Source organism: Mesocricetus auratus, unplaced genomic scaffold, assembly GCF_017639785.1.
Source record: "Mesocricetus auratus isolate SY011 unplaced genomic scaffold, BCM_Maur_2.0 Super-Scaffold_100676, whole genome shotgun sequence".
NCBI lineage: Eukaryota > Metazoa > Chordata > Mammalia > Rodentia > Cricetidae > Mesocricetus > Mesocricetus auratus.
The window spans coordinates 73,257,996-73,273,131 of NW_024429266.1; the positions used below are offsets into that span (position 1 = coordinate 73,257,996).

The 15,136-nt window shown below is 40.9% G+C and overlaps 1 protein-coding gene across 2 annotated transcripts in view; it reads left to right on the forward strand.

Moving 5' to 3' along the window:
- Cntnap5 (contactin associated protein family member 5) overlaps positions 1-15,136 on the forward strand; it is a 919,042-nt gene that overhangs the window by 373,450 nt on the left and 530,456 nt on the right. For both annotated transcript variants that reach the window (XM_040737777.1, XM_040737776.1), the window contains exon 4: positions 2,798-2,945. In XM_040737777.1, the coding sequence (XP_040593711.1) occupies positions 2,798-2,945 (148 nt within the window). The remainder of the gene's footprint in view (positions 1-2,797; positions 2,946-15,136) is intronic.

The following is a 15,136-nucleotide window of genomic DNA, read 5'->3' on the forward strand; positions in this document are numbered from 1 at the left end:
AACACCCAGCTCTGAGACCCTATTCCTGTCTTAAATACCTCTCATGTGTCCTAAGATTAAAGGTGTGAGCTCTATTACCCTTTCAGACTGATTCAATCTCATGTAGCCCTGTGTGGCCTTGAACTCAGATGGATCCATCTGCCTTTGTCTCCTGAGTCCTGGGATTAAAGGTGTGTGGCTTCTATGGCTGACTATTATGGCTGCTTTGCTATTTTGATCTCCAGTGGATTTAATATATCATAAACAATATATCACCACAATATCTGTCTGTACCTGTTTCCTCTCTGTGTCTGAACATCTGTTTTTCTTGGTGTTCACTGTGGTCATTAGATTGGAATCAGATCTCTACTTGTTGTCACTGCATATGTGTAGGTAGACTGAGTATAGCTTACTGAAACTGAGAAATACAATCCTGATTCAGTGAAACACATACCTTAGAGTGTTAGTTCACAGCCTGATGTTAGGACAGAGACAATTGTCTTGACAAGTTCAACTGGAATAGTTATATAGCATACATGTACTTACTGACTGAATTATGTACTTTATGTGGCTTAGACACTGAGTTTTCTTACAATTATTTAATCCCAATTTTGTTGTTGTTGTCGTTTTTGTTTGTTTGTTGTTTTATACAGGGTTTGTCTGTATCACTTTGGATCCTGTAGTGCAACTAGCCCTTGTATACCAGGCTGGTCTAGAACTCACAGAGATCTGCCTGCCTCTGCCTTCTGAGTGTTGGGATTAAAGGCATGTGCTGCCACCACCACCAGGCCTCCAATTTTATTTGTTTTATGATGAAGTTTAAGACTTTGGATTCTGTCTTCAGGGGAAAATAAGTAATTATAGAATAATCAGTCATGCAGATAAAACTATGAGACATATGCAAGTAGACCAATCAGGAATTGTGCTGTTTTCTTCATGTTTGTGTCAGTGTGTATGTGTGTGTTTATCTATGAAGCATGTATATGTATGGTGTATATGCACATGTGTATATTGGTGAGCTTGCCTGTGCAAATGCAGAGTTCAGAGGAGATGTTCAGTGTTCACTTATCAGTCTGTGCCTTGGTCCTTTGAGGCAGCCCTCTTGCTGATCTATAAGCTGTTGGGTTTGGCTAATGCCAGCACGTCCCACAACCTTACTATTTCTTCCCAATTTGGTGCTGGAGTCGTAGATATGCATGGGGCCATGCCAAAGTCATCATATGAGTGCTGGGTTCTAAGCTATGTTCTTCATGTTTTTAATATGATTTATTTGGTTATGAAACTAAAATATGCTTATATCATTTCCTCCTTTTCTTTCCTCCTTCCAACCTATCCTATGTACTATATCATTGTTCTTTCTCAAACTCATGACCTCCTCTTCTATAAATTGGTCATATATATTATACATTCATATACATACTATATAAATATGTGTGTGTGTTCTTCTGTGTGTATGTGTGTTTCTGTAAAACATGTTCAGTATGTGTGTATTTGGTTTTAGGCCTGAGCATTTGATAGTGGACAAACAATTGAGGTGCACTTCCCAAGAGAAGACAATTCTGCCACTCTCAGGTTTCCTTAGCTGCCTGTAGTTCTTTGTCTAGGGTTGAAGCCTCGTGAAATTCCCCCTTTCCTGTGAATATGTCTATTGGTGCTGTGCTTGTTAGGATCTCATGTTAGTAGTCATGTGGTTGAGGTTTCATGGTTGTAGCTTCCCTGACATTCCTATGAGCTTCAGTCTCACAAGAAATTCCTGTCCCTCTGGCTCTGGACAATCATTCCTCTGTCTCCTCCATAATGACCCCTCAGCCTTAGGGGGGCATTGTGTTGTAGATGTGTCAGTTAGAACTGGGTATCACATAATTACTTTTTCTCTCCATTTTGATCTGTTGTAGTTTTCAGTAGTGGTTTCTCTGTTTCATGGAAAATTTCCCTTGATGAGGGTAAGGACTTCACTTACCTGTACATATAAGGAGAAATATTTAGAAGGTAGTTAGAGAGTATTCTGGGTTCCTAAAGTAGTGATTTTATGTTTTCTTCTAAGATCCATGACCATACTAGTCCTAGATAGTGGGCTAGTTAGCATGTGTTCATAAGCACTGAAAAGTTTCTTTAGACCATGTATTAGTTTTTTCAAATAAACATCAATCACAAATGAACAGAAATATGAACTACGTATATAGCTATACTGTGATTTTTCCTTCCTGCAAAACCTGATAATTGTGTAGTTAGAGAGTGAGAACTACAAAAACAAGCATGAGTCTTGGAATAGGATGGTGTTGGAACTAAACCTCAAGCTAATTTCTAACTGCTGAGTGATTTAAAGATCCTTCTGTCTTTCCCTACCTGCACTGGGTTTTATCTATCTATTTATTTAAGGGTGATGGGAATGTTTCACGCTTAGTGTAATAACTGGCTTCAAAGAAAAAGTTGACAATTATTTCAGTAAAACCTTGTTTCTTCCAGGAGGGGATTGTCAGTTATTTTACAGTACACAGTGTGTATGGACATGTGGGAAACTTCATGCTATTGTTAGCATTTTAAAACTTCAGGTATCATATCTTGCAGCTAACTTTATTCATAAAATGCATCGAGGCACTGATGGTAGGGAGAAGAGCATCCTAAAAAGTAGTATTTGGCACTAACGAAAAAACTGTAGTGCATGGGGCAGGACCGTCACCCACAGTAGATCAATGTCAGAGAAAATAGGGTTTTTAGTGTTGTTGTCATTCCCCAAAAGTCTGACTGGAGAAGCATGCCTGTTTCTGTTGACTTGTCTTGGTACTGTAGAGCTCACTGAGTTTCCTTCTCTCTTCAGACATTTGTAGGAAACATGAATGCTGACAGTGTGGTGCACCACAAGCTGCTATACTCTGTGAGAACTCGCTTTGTTCGCTTTGTGCCCTTGGAGTGGAATCCAAGTGGGAAGATTGGAATGAGAGTGGAGGTCTATGGATGCTCCTACAGTAAGTACTCACGTGAACAAAGTCACACAGTCATTGGGTAAATAATGTTGCCCATGAAATACCAGATTATTCATATTGATAAGTGCAATTTGTGTGTGTATGTGTGTGTGTGTGTGTGCGCGTGTGCATGCACGTGTGTTCACACAGGTGCATGCTCATGTGTGTGGATACAGAAGTAGGATAGACAGAAACCTACAAAGTTCCTGAAATGCAGGGTCTTAGCCCAACCACGTAAAGCTGAGTTGGGTCTGGGTCTGAGGAAGTGTAAGTGTGCCACTTGCCCATTCCCCAGTTTCCTAGGATCCCTGACACAATCAGACTCAGTGGGGAGTCTACTCAAGCGGGAACTCATTTACTGCCCCACAGCAAGCATCTTTTAATGCAAAAAACCACAGACCGGGAAAACAGACAGCCGATGGTCAGCCTATCATGTTCCTGGATACCCTATGCTTTAACTAGTGAACATGAGTAGTTCATGCAGTAACCTCATCTGTTTCTATCTTGGCAGCCAATCACCCTTTTTTGTAAACATCTCAGGACTCACCCTTCTGACTTCCCCTTGGCATCATCTTTAACTCACTCATGTGGCCTTCACTGAAGAACACTGTTTATCATTTGACCAAGAATTTTCACTTGGAGTGGAACTTCCATCTGAGATTGTCAGTGACCCACAGAGGTCTTGTCATCTCTGTTTCCTCACTGCTAGGATTCCCAGTGTGCACCCTTACATCCAGCTTGATTTAGGCTTTGGGAATGGAATGCAGATCTTCATGCCTGCTACGCAAGCACTTTAGAAACATAGCTATTTCCCTAGCCTGTATTTTCTCACTTTATTCTAGACTTTAAATTCATATGTATGTATGTATGTATGTATGTATGTATGTATGTATGTATGTATGCATGTATGTATGAAGATGTGTACCTCAGCTGTTAAGAGTTCTTGGTGTTTGAGTAACCATATTCCATTTGCCATCAAATGTAGCTATGCTCAGCTTTTCCCTGAAAGTGTGGTGATGTATTGAGAAGCTCTTCTCTACCCTAGAATTGTGAAAGGAACATGCTCTCCTCTGCATTCTAGAAAAGGAAATTTCCACGTTGTGTAAAGGATGCAGTTTTCTTCTTCTGCAGTCATGCTCTCCATGTGCTATCATGAGATTTGTTGATAGTGAATTCGAAGTAGGGGTCCATCTTAGAAATGAGAAGGCAGTACCATGGATAGAACTGAAGATAATTGCCGAGGAAGGAGTCATGCAAGGATGCTGCTATCCTAATACTCTCCTGTAAGCATGATGCTGAACATGTGAAGTGTCATTCATTATGAATTGATTTTATTTTAAGCTGTGGAATTCACCTGATTATTTGTTATACCAATATCCAATGATGTGAAATTAGTAAACACACTTAATCAACATGCTTTTTGAAACCATATTTATCCTAGCTTTCTTTCCTATTACTTCAATAAAAGACCTTGACAGAGCGACTTAGAGGAGAAAGGGGATAGCTATTTCAACTCCAAGTCTCAGGTTACAATCCATCATTGCCAGGCAGTCAAGGTGGCAGAAGATGACAAGGCTCCTCAGTTCAGAGCAGAGAGCAAGGAATGCATGCACACATGCTGGTGCTCCACTTGGTTTGCCACCCTCAGCAATGCAGGGTATGCTGTTCAGACAGTAGCGCCACCCGGAGTGGGCGTGTCTTCACATACTCAAGATAGTTCTCCCTCTGACATGGCCAACCGAATCTGGATAATCACCTACTGAAATTATCTTCATAGGTGACTCCTTGCTGTCATGCAGGCAATTAAAACTAGCACAACATTTCAATAAATTATTGATTTGCGTCATGGAATGACCTCACATGTGACACACTAATACTGGTCCTCAAAACCAGGTCAAAATAGCACTGCCCTCGGAAGCATTTGAAGCTCTCCATGAAAATGCGCTTGCTTCCACAATGTCATATGCACTGAAATAAGATTTCAGGGTATGAAAATACAAAAAAAGCCTGTTAATAACTCCTCAAGTAAACTATATGTTAAGGTGTATTTGTCAGAAAAATGAAGTTCTGGAGGGAGGTTTTTTTTGAGAAATGAATATTTATCATGAACAAGCACTTGGTTTATGAGAGATGTATCAACAGCCTATTCAAGGAAGGATTTTGCCGCCTGTAGTCTGGGGCCATTAATTCCCCCTGTACCTCATCATTTGTTGAGGATTATTTGTCACTTCTGGTAAGAGTATGTGGGTGTTGTTGTTGATTTTTGCTTAATGATTTGTTAAGAAATTTCATGATGGAAAACACTTGAAAAAATTTATTATTTAGACAGTTATCTCTTTGGATCTAATAATTTCAGTTACATTTGAGAGAGAGAGAGAAAGAGAGAGAGAGAAAGAGTGAGAGAGAGAGAGAGAGAGAGAGAGAGAGAGAGAGAGAGAGAGAGAGAGAGAGAGAGGATTGAGCTCTGGCTATATGACTTGGCACCAAGTATTCTGACTCAATAAGGAGGCATTTGCTAGCCCTGGTGTAGTGACTTTTGTTAGTCTTTCAAATATCTCCATACTTTAGTTTTTTTCCCTCAGAATGACATTTTTCATGATTATACCTTTTGTCCACTCACCCTGTATCACCACCCTAAAGGGTCATGGTTTCAGATAGATCCCAACTGTTATTTCATTGGTGCATGTGTCTGTACAGGATTGCCAGGCCATGTATGGGCATGTGTGTAGAGACCAGAGGTCAACATTGGCTATCCTTCTGCAGGTACTGCTAACCTTGTCTTTTGCTTTTTTTTTTTGGAGACAAGACCTGTTGCTGGCCTGGAGTTTGACAGGCTGCCTGTATAGTGAACCCTAGGGAACTGATTGTCTCTCCGCCTTCAAGACTGGGCTCATAAGCACATATTGCTTCTTGTGGGTCATGACTAATAGGCACATTGGCCTGTCAGCGAACCCAGACTCTGTTTGTCTCTTCTGTCCCAGCACTGGGCACATAAGCACATACCACCACTCTAGCCTTTTCCCACATGGCCTGGAATCAAACTAATGTCATTCTGTTTGCAGGGCAAATACTACCTACAGAGCTAGTTCACAGTCAATAAACCAACAGGTTGAAAAGTCTCTTTGAACAATATTTTAGCTTGTTCCAATGATGGACTCACTCATAATCTATGGCAAGAAAGTATCTTCTCCCCAGAAAACATGCACATTTCTTTCTGAAATAGAAAGATACCCACAGATTTGCTATACCAACTCTATTTCAATTGAAGATACCACTGACTTTGAGGGAACCTAGACCTGCCACCTCCATTGCAGGCTACCCGATATCTGGTGAACTATCTAAAAGAATTGAATTCATTCAGTAAAACTGGCCACCAATGTAGTGTTAGCCACCTTGGAGAGCTATTCTAGACATAATGAGCTTTCTACTTTTTGACCAGTAGTTGGCATTGATTTCCCATGATCCTACACATAGGTTTCCTGGTATAAAACCCGAAGCCCTCACCATGGCTTCTGTATTAAGTCTGTTCTAGTTTGTTCCTCTGTGGATACGTTAAAACATTGAGCAAAGCAAGTTGGCCAGAGCAGAAGCTCAGGGCTGGAAGTGGGATGCAGGAACTGAAGCAAAGCCTATGGGGGAATTGTGCTTACTGGATAACTCCACAGTTCACAGTCACCAGTTAGTTTTACATAGCCCAGACACAAGTGCCTAAAGATGGCACTGCCCATAGTGGAAGGAGCCTTCTTCATGAATTAGCCATCAAGAAAATGTACCATGAATATGCAAGGCAAATTTTATGGATGTCACTTTTCTCAGGCATGTCAGTTTGACAATGAAAAATAGCCATCAGAGGCACAAACTTCCACCATCACTTTGTCCCCATTTGTCCCTGGACTGCTCCCAGTAACACAAAACCTTGCCACATATGCCACCAAACAATCCTAACCAAAGACCCTGAGGCCCTGTTTAGGACTTCCCTCCTATTTTAATCATCTTCTTTTTTCTACACAATGCTTTCTCTAAAATCTCTTTTTAGTTATTACTGTCTTTGGTACAGATGGTACTCAGATAGATACACACACACACACACACACACACACACACCATACACACACACACACACACACCACACACACACACAGAGAGAGAGACAGAGACAAAGACAGAGACAGAGACAGAGATGAAAACATCACCAGATTAGTCTCAGAACCTTTAGCGGAAATGGACTGGGGATATCCTATTGAGTCTGGAATTCCTAATAGTATTCCTAGCAGGGCCCACTATCCCCCTTGATGAGGTTTCTGAGCTCTAAAAGAATAAATAGAAACAGATGATGAAACCATTGTCTGTCCATCATTGATTTTTCCATTATTCATCATATTTGTATCTAATTATTTATCTACCATCTGTCACCTATCATCCATCTGCTTTAAATGACTTTGTTTAATAACATAGGTATGTTTCATTGAAAATTATCGGTATCCCCTACTAGTTTATGAGTTATATTCAGCCAAGAAGGTGATGTTCTTGGATCCCTGATACTCTGCACAGAAAAGACCGATTTCATTCAGTAGTAATTGAACATCTAAGAGACAGCATCTCTAATGTAATAAACCCATAGCTTCTGAGGCAAGGTGTGGTCTGAACAAAGTGGGCTCTAGTCTTCCCTTGTGGCCCTGCATTTATGTCTGGAAGTATTCAATCATGAGGCATAAAATATTTTCTTTGAAGTAAAAGATCATAATCAATCTTATGATACCTAGGTTAGTTTTTCACTCCCAAAGTCAAAAACAGCAACCAGCAATTTCTGAACACAAGCTGTTAAGTGGCTCCAGGGACAAAGTTGAATTGTTGCCAGGAGCAACAGCTCCTACATTCACACATCTCTTCTCCTGTGTCCCTCACCTGCACCTTCACAACTAATTCTGTATAAGAATCACTTGTTTCCATTGGTCTTTTAAATAAGTCCCTGGAGCACAGAATGGAGATCTGTTACAAGAATGCCTGCCTAGCATGCACAAAGTGCGGCTTCAGGCTCCAGCACCATATGAAACTGGCAGTGTGCTTACCAGTAATTCTAGCACTTACTGAGAAGGCACAGGCAGAAGGATAAGAAGTTCAAGGTCAACCTCAGCTACATAGCTTGTTCAAAGCCAGTATGGGCCAGAGTCCCTGTCTCTAAAGACAACTTTGCCCACCAGAGTCTTATGATGTTTATATGATAAAGAGCCAGAATTTAAGCCCATTGTTTCAAACTCCATTTCTTTGCAACTATTTTTATAGTTAATTCCTTCTAGTTTGCACTGTCATTTTCATAAATAACTGTGGATCTTAAGAATTTTCAAGTAGGATCAGTAAACTGGTTTAATGGGTAAAGGCTCTTGCCATGAAGCCTGATGATCTGAGTTAGATTGCCAAGACCTACATGTTGGTACACATGGTACCATGGTACACATCTACCCTCCAACACAGTAAATAAACAAATGTGGGGAAATTACTGTAGGTCGCATGTCCACCAATCCCAAGGGATCCAACTAGCTCTGACTCTCCAGTAAGTGGATTACAGAAATGTAATTATTACCATGTCTGGCTTTTTACAGAGGATTTGGGGATTGAACTCAGGGCCACACAATTGTGAGGCAAGTGCTTTAACAATTGAACTATCTTCACAGCCTCCTGGAAAGCTTTCTAAAGTCATTTATGGCCACATCCAACACATGGACAGGGTTTAAAACACCAAAGACAGCTGCTCGGTGACCTGACTTTATCATGAACTCCTCCTGTAACCCTGGTAATCTTAAATCCTCTATAAAATGGAAACAATAACTGTGCTTGCTTTAATGCCTGCAATCCCTTCAAGTAGTATCTGGTATGTGATTAACCCTCAAATAATCTTTGTTCCTCAGACATTTAGGTCACACTTTCCCCATACTTCTTCCCTTCTATTTAGGTATTATGTTTTTCTGGTATTTTTTAAGTAAGTGGATGGGTTTTTACATTCCTGGTCCTAAAGGATTTTGACCTCTTCCATCAAGTCATCTGGAGACTTTAAGTTACACTGAATTTTCTCTGGGGCTTCAATTTGAATTTCTTTATGTATGGGAAGCTAATTAATTTTAAAAAGCATTATAAATTCTGATAAAGCATAATGATCTGCCAGGCTCCCCAGACTCATTAGGAATTACAACCTTCTTTTTATACCCCAGGTTCCTCCCTCTACACAAGACCTTGCTCCTATTTGGTTAATTACTGCCAAGTGATATCATCCAAAATTCATCACCCTCTGAGCCAAAGTCATGTTCTTTTCTCCAAATAAATCCCTTATCATCTGTGCTTCAGCTGCCTTCTTTGCTGTTGTTCTTGTCACCCAGAGTTATTTGTCATAAGCAGCAGACGTCATGGAAGTTGTAAATTTCAACTTTGGGGTACTGCGGTCAGTATAATCTTATCATGGGGATGCTGAAACGCCTGGTGCACAGCCAGGGTGGCCTTGGAGGTATGGGCTGAATGACAGTGGTCAGATCTGAGACATGGAGGACCCATATCCCACTTTGTAAATATGCTACTTAGTAGCAAGAGCTGGACAGTCTTGCCAGTCCATTGTAACACTTTATATTTAGGAGATAAGAAAACAGAGATTCAGAAGTATCCTAAAATCAGACTAATGAAAAGGCTCTACCACCTGTCTTGCTCATAAAAATAACTGAAAAGAATGAGGATGTAGATGTAAGCAATAGAGGTATATAGTACACAGAAACACTACATATTTCTGTCTTAACCCAGGTCCTCTTTTTTTTCTCTTGTCCTCTTTATAATGTTTCTAATTGACTGAGAGTTTGAAGGCTCCTATCATTGATATATGTTAGTCCATTGTCCTTCAACCCTGTTTTGGGGCTATGGAGGTGCAGAAAACAACACTTGGTCAGGAGAAATGTGGACTATGTGAAGCTTCAGGAAACTGGTAATGGAATGCCCATGACTGGGGAGAAAGCTCAGTCAGTCAGCATTGCCTTGAAAACAGGAGGACCTGAATTTCATCTCTAGCCCCCATGTTTAGAATGACAGTGAGCAGGTTCCTCCTTGTGTGTAATCTGAGGGATAGGGAAGTGGAGTCAGAAAGACCCCTGGAAATACTAGCCACCCTATCTACTGGCCTTCTTGGTGTGTTACAGTCTAGTGAGAGACCCCATCTCAAAATCTCAAGGAGGATAGAACCTGAGGAACAATACCCAAAATTTTATCCTCCATCTCTACACACACACTATGTATTTTTGGTGACCCTTCATGAACTCGAACATATATACCCATACATACAAAAACAAAAACAAACTCCATTTTTGTTGGAGGAACCAAGTCCTAGAAGGTAAAGCTGGGGAAGGGGAGTAGTATTAACTGCAGTAAATTGTGTCCCAATGAATGAGGGCCTTGTGGATGGGCTGCCTGCATGTCTTTGAAGCTCTGTTGGCCACATGCTAACCATGGTGATTTAGAAAGTAACCTGCCCTCTTATCTGGACCAGTCACTCTGCAGCCTGTTTTCATGGAAAAATCTGGGCCTTGCCTGATCGCATATTTTACCTTCAGTCCCCATGGAAGTGGTCACTACACTGATTCATATATTGACCCACAGGTCACAACTCTAAGCACCTAGCCAGAGTCACAGAGAAGATCCTGGAATTTACCCAAAACATGATATCATGGAGAACTTGTTTTATTTTGTGTGTGTGTTGTGTGGATATATGTTATGTGTGTGTATAATATATATATATATATATACATAAATATATGTGTATGTATGTATATATGTGCATGTGTGCATATGCTTGCATGTATGAATATTTATGTGTGAATTTGTTCACATGGAGCTCAAGGGTAGACATTTTATTTTTATTGAAACAGATCTCTCACTGAAACTGAAATTCACTGAATTCACTAGGCTAAGTGGGCAGCAAGTCCAGGATCTTCCTACTTTCCTCTCTACAACTCTGAGATTACAAGCTACAGAGTATCACCTTTTTCTACTTGTGTGGCTGAGTGTGTATGTTTGGTTGTGTGATGTATCTATGTGGTAGTTGTGTGTGTGGTGTGGTGAATGTGTCCCATCTACATGCGCCTTTGTGAGTGTGTAGGCTAGTGAAGGACACAAAGTATTCTGTTCCATCACTGTCTTGTTAAAAACCTGGCCCTAAGACTGGCTGCCAGTAAACCTTCATGATCCTCCTATTTTGACCTCTATAGCACTGTAATGACAGATATGAAAATAAATGGCTAAATTCCTTTTTATTATTTTCTTTAATGCTGTTTCTGGAGACTCAGATCTATTTGCTTGTGAAGCAAATACTGTTATTCACTGAGTCATCCCCAGCCCTGCACCTGACTTTTTAAATGGTAATTGGAGAGCTGCAATCAGGTCATCACATGTCCAGAGCAAGAACTTTACTGAACACATAGTGTCCACTGGCCCATGGAGAATGCTTATAATACCAGACCTACTATTGCTAAAGGGAAAACGAGCAGTTTTCTCTCTAATTTTGAGGCTCTTGTTAAATATCAAATGAATGGGTTTACCAGAGCATCTGCATATTGCATCTGAGACGACCACTGAGAATGAAGTAAACCAGTATACAGCTACAAACTGTAGGAGGCTACTTTCATAGGGCTGCTTTCCTACTGTCAATATTTGTGAAAAATAATATGAAATGTTTCCCCCCTTAAAGAAACCTTTAGTTAATCTGTCCTTGCCTAAAGGATTTCCCACTTCTCATGCATGCCACTTTGCACCTTCATTCAAATCTTGTCTTCTAGCACAATGTGCTGTGCCATTCTTCTTGTCCCTGACTAGTTATTTGTATCTTATTGTTTTGCTCCCGCAAGATCTGTTGCAGTAATGAATTGCAGGAAGCACATTAACACTTCTCTTCATTAAGTACTATTCCATCATGGTGATTCATTTATGTCCACAATGTTGTGTGTGATTCCCCAGATGGCTTAACTCATCATCTTCATCATCTTCGTATTAGCAAGAGAAGGATCAAAATGAATTCAGAATATGCCCCCAAATGGAACTGGTTTAGTTGATAGGATGCTTGCAATGCAAGCATGAGGACACAAGTTGTGTACCTGGAACCCAAGTGTGAGCTAAAATAATCTGAGTGTGATGGCACACACTGGGAGACAGAGACAGACAGTTCCATGGGGCATACTATCCTACTTTCAATGTATGGCTCGTGGAAACATCAGGATGTCCTCTGGCATCCAAATACTCTTGAGTACAGACACTTGTGAACATAGAGAGGGTGGGTAGGCCCAGTGCCTGCAGTAAATTCAGATATAAACAAAAGAAAAAATTCTACCATGGGAGTTCTCTAACTTGATTTTGATATGATCTTTGTAGTTTATGAACAATCTAATTACACTTTACATTTTAAGTATGTTCTCAGATCTATGCACCAAACTAGGTGTGAACAGTCCTCCCCCCCTTATAATTAAGAAAAAAAAGAAACTAGCTTGGTGGCAGAGGATAGAGCCTAGTTGATAGACTGCCTATTTGGCAAGATGAGTCCCAGTGTTCACATCCCAGATGGTATAAACAAGGCTTGGTGGAATCCCTGCACTCAGGAGGTAGAAGCAAGAGGATCAGTAGTTCAAGGATGCCCTCAGCTGCACAACAAGTTTGAAGCAAGCTGGACCAGGGGAGACTCTGTTTCAGGTAAACCAGAAATAAGGAAGGAAGGTAGGAAGGAAGGAAGGAAGGAAGGAAGGAAGGAAGGATGGAAGGGAGAAAGGATGGAAGGGAGGGAGGGAGGGAGAGAGGGAGGAAGGAAGGATCAGTAGGAAGGTAGGTGAGTGAATGGATGGATGGAAAGATGGATGGACAGACAGGTGAATTTCTGACTATAAGGACACTAAAGCACACGTGCTTGCATTAGGATTGGAATCCAGAACTTTGGCTTTTATTTGTTTTAACTTTGGCTTGTAAGTTACCTTGATCCTTTTCCTATTTCCTTCACCTGCTCCCCAAACACAGGAAATCCTGTAATTTTGTTTGTAGAGCTAATGTTAAGCTCTGACAGTTTATTCTGGAAGCTTCTATTGTACTGAGGGCTCATCTGAGGTCATTGAAGTTGCTGATAAAGCTTGGAAAAGTCCTAGAGTTGGTGGGAAATGGGTGAAAATTCCTGCAGACTGTGACCACCTTTGTGGTTTCTGGACTACAATCCCAAACCCTGAGGTCTTCAATGTATGCATATTATCTGAATATAATATTTATTTTCATAAAATGTATCATGAGAAAAGTTTCAGATTGTACTTGTATTGGAAATATTGTTTATTCTGAGTATCTTAGGATTCCAAGTGGGACTTATTGTTTCAGGGTGGGTCACTATTTTTCTGTCAGCTCTGAACTTCAGCTTTCTGACTCTGTACTTCAGCCCACTTGGGAATTGAAGCTTGGACTGTTTTAGTCAGAAAAGCCGCCTTTAAAGCTGGTTTGTTGACAGGATTCCAAAACACATCAAACATGCCAGAATTTGCTTGGAGAACTCTGCCTTTCTCAGAAAGTAAGCTTGGCAGCTGGGTCAGTAACTATGGGGTCAGTGAGGCACTGGGCCTCATTGGCATTCTGGAATTCCTCCAGAAAAGAGAATGGCTAGGTGGGATTTGCCTCAACCTGGAAGGCCAGGCTGGGGGAATGTACCACCCATACATACTGGGGAATTCTCAGGACTACGGTTGGCCTATCCATCATATTCTGGAAATGCCTGCCAGTGAATCATCACTGAAACAAACTAGAGATTGTATTGAATAAAGTTTATAATAATGAGGTGTCAAAAACAAGTTTGAGAAAGACAGAAAGATTATTCACACCAGTAAGCAACTAACAGTGGTTTTCCAGGTCACTGGCAAAATGGGTGAAATCGGGAACTCTCAGAAACTGTGTACTAGCTAGCCTGATACATGCAGCAGATACCAGCAAAAGGATTCAAAGAGTCCTTAGAATTCCAGGATCTTCAAGCTCTTCTAAGGGACTCCTTAACACAGTTACTGTGGCTACATGTCGTGAGAAATGTTGACCCTCACTTCTTAAAAGACCTGGAGATTGTGTGGGCAAAACAGAACAATTTATCTTATTACTTGACAAAAGTGACTGCCAACCCAGAACGACAGGCCCAGTGACCGAGAACAGAAAACAGTGTTTAGAAACAGAACACAGACTTTCTCTTCCTTTCCTCCCTTCCTTCCATTCTCATTGACTGACCAATCAGGAGTGTACAATCTCACATGGTATCTTGCTCTTCTTTTCCCTCTGTCACTTATGGTCATCTTTTTCTCAACAAATCTCGTACATGAGTTCACCTCTATGTTTCACATCCCATTTATTTTAGAGTTTATCAGGCAGATGACCTTGTTATGTATGAAGGCTGTTAGGCAAGCTTGGCTGTTCATAATATTCTACTTTAAGCTTCCAGTTTGGGTAGCTGAGGTAGTCAGGCTAACAGAGTTTGGGAAGGGTTGCTAGCATAAGGGCTCCCAGTGTTTGATGTCCATCTGTACCTGGACATAAGTAGCCTCAAGTACTTTCATTTTGAAAAAAAGCAAGCAGATTTTATTTCTTACAAATGCCCAGAGTTTCTGCAATGTGGTCCTAGATCTTGTACTTTGGACCTGTGGCCCTGTCAAAGAACACTGCTGTTCTATGAGGATGTGACTAGATCCAGTTGATCCTTACAGAACACAAATATGACTCTCTGTTCTTTCTGTTCTCTGGTGTCTCCCCACTGGCAATACCCTTGATCCTCCAAAGCATTTCTCCTGGTCTGCTATACCCATGACACTACCTCACCTTGAAGAGGTGGAGCAGTTTTATTCTGGTTTTTCCAGCACAGAGAGCTGGTCTGTTTCTCCTGTACAGAGAATTGTGTTTGTGCTATCCAGGTTAGAGCTTTGTCAAGGTTACCACTTTCCACCCATGCTGTACATCCGGAATGCAGACACACTATTCAGAGAGGGCTTAATAGAAGCACAACACAAGGAGTTGGGAAGATTGCTTCATGTTAAAGCATGTGTGCACTAGTGTGAACACCACATTTTAGACCTCAGGCACCCACATAAATAGTAGGCAGGTGTAGAATCCCACTTGTGATCCCAGCAATTGGGAAGCAGAAACAGAGAAATTCTTGGAGCAAGCTGACAAGC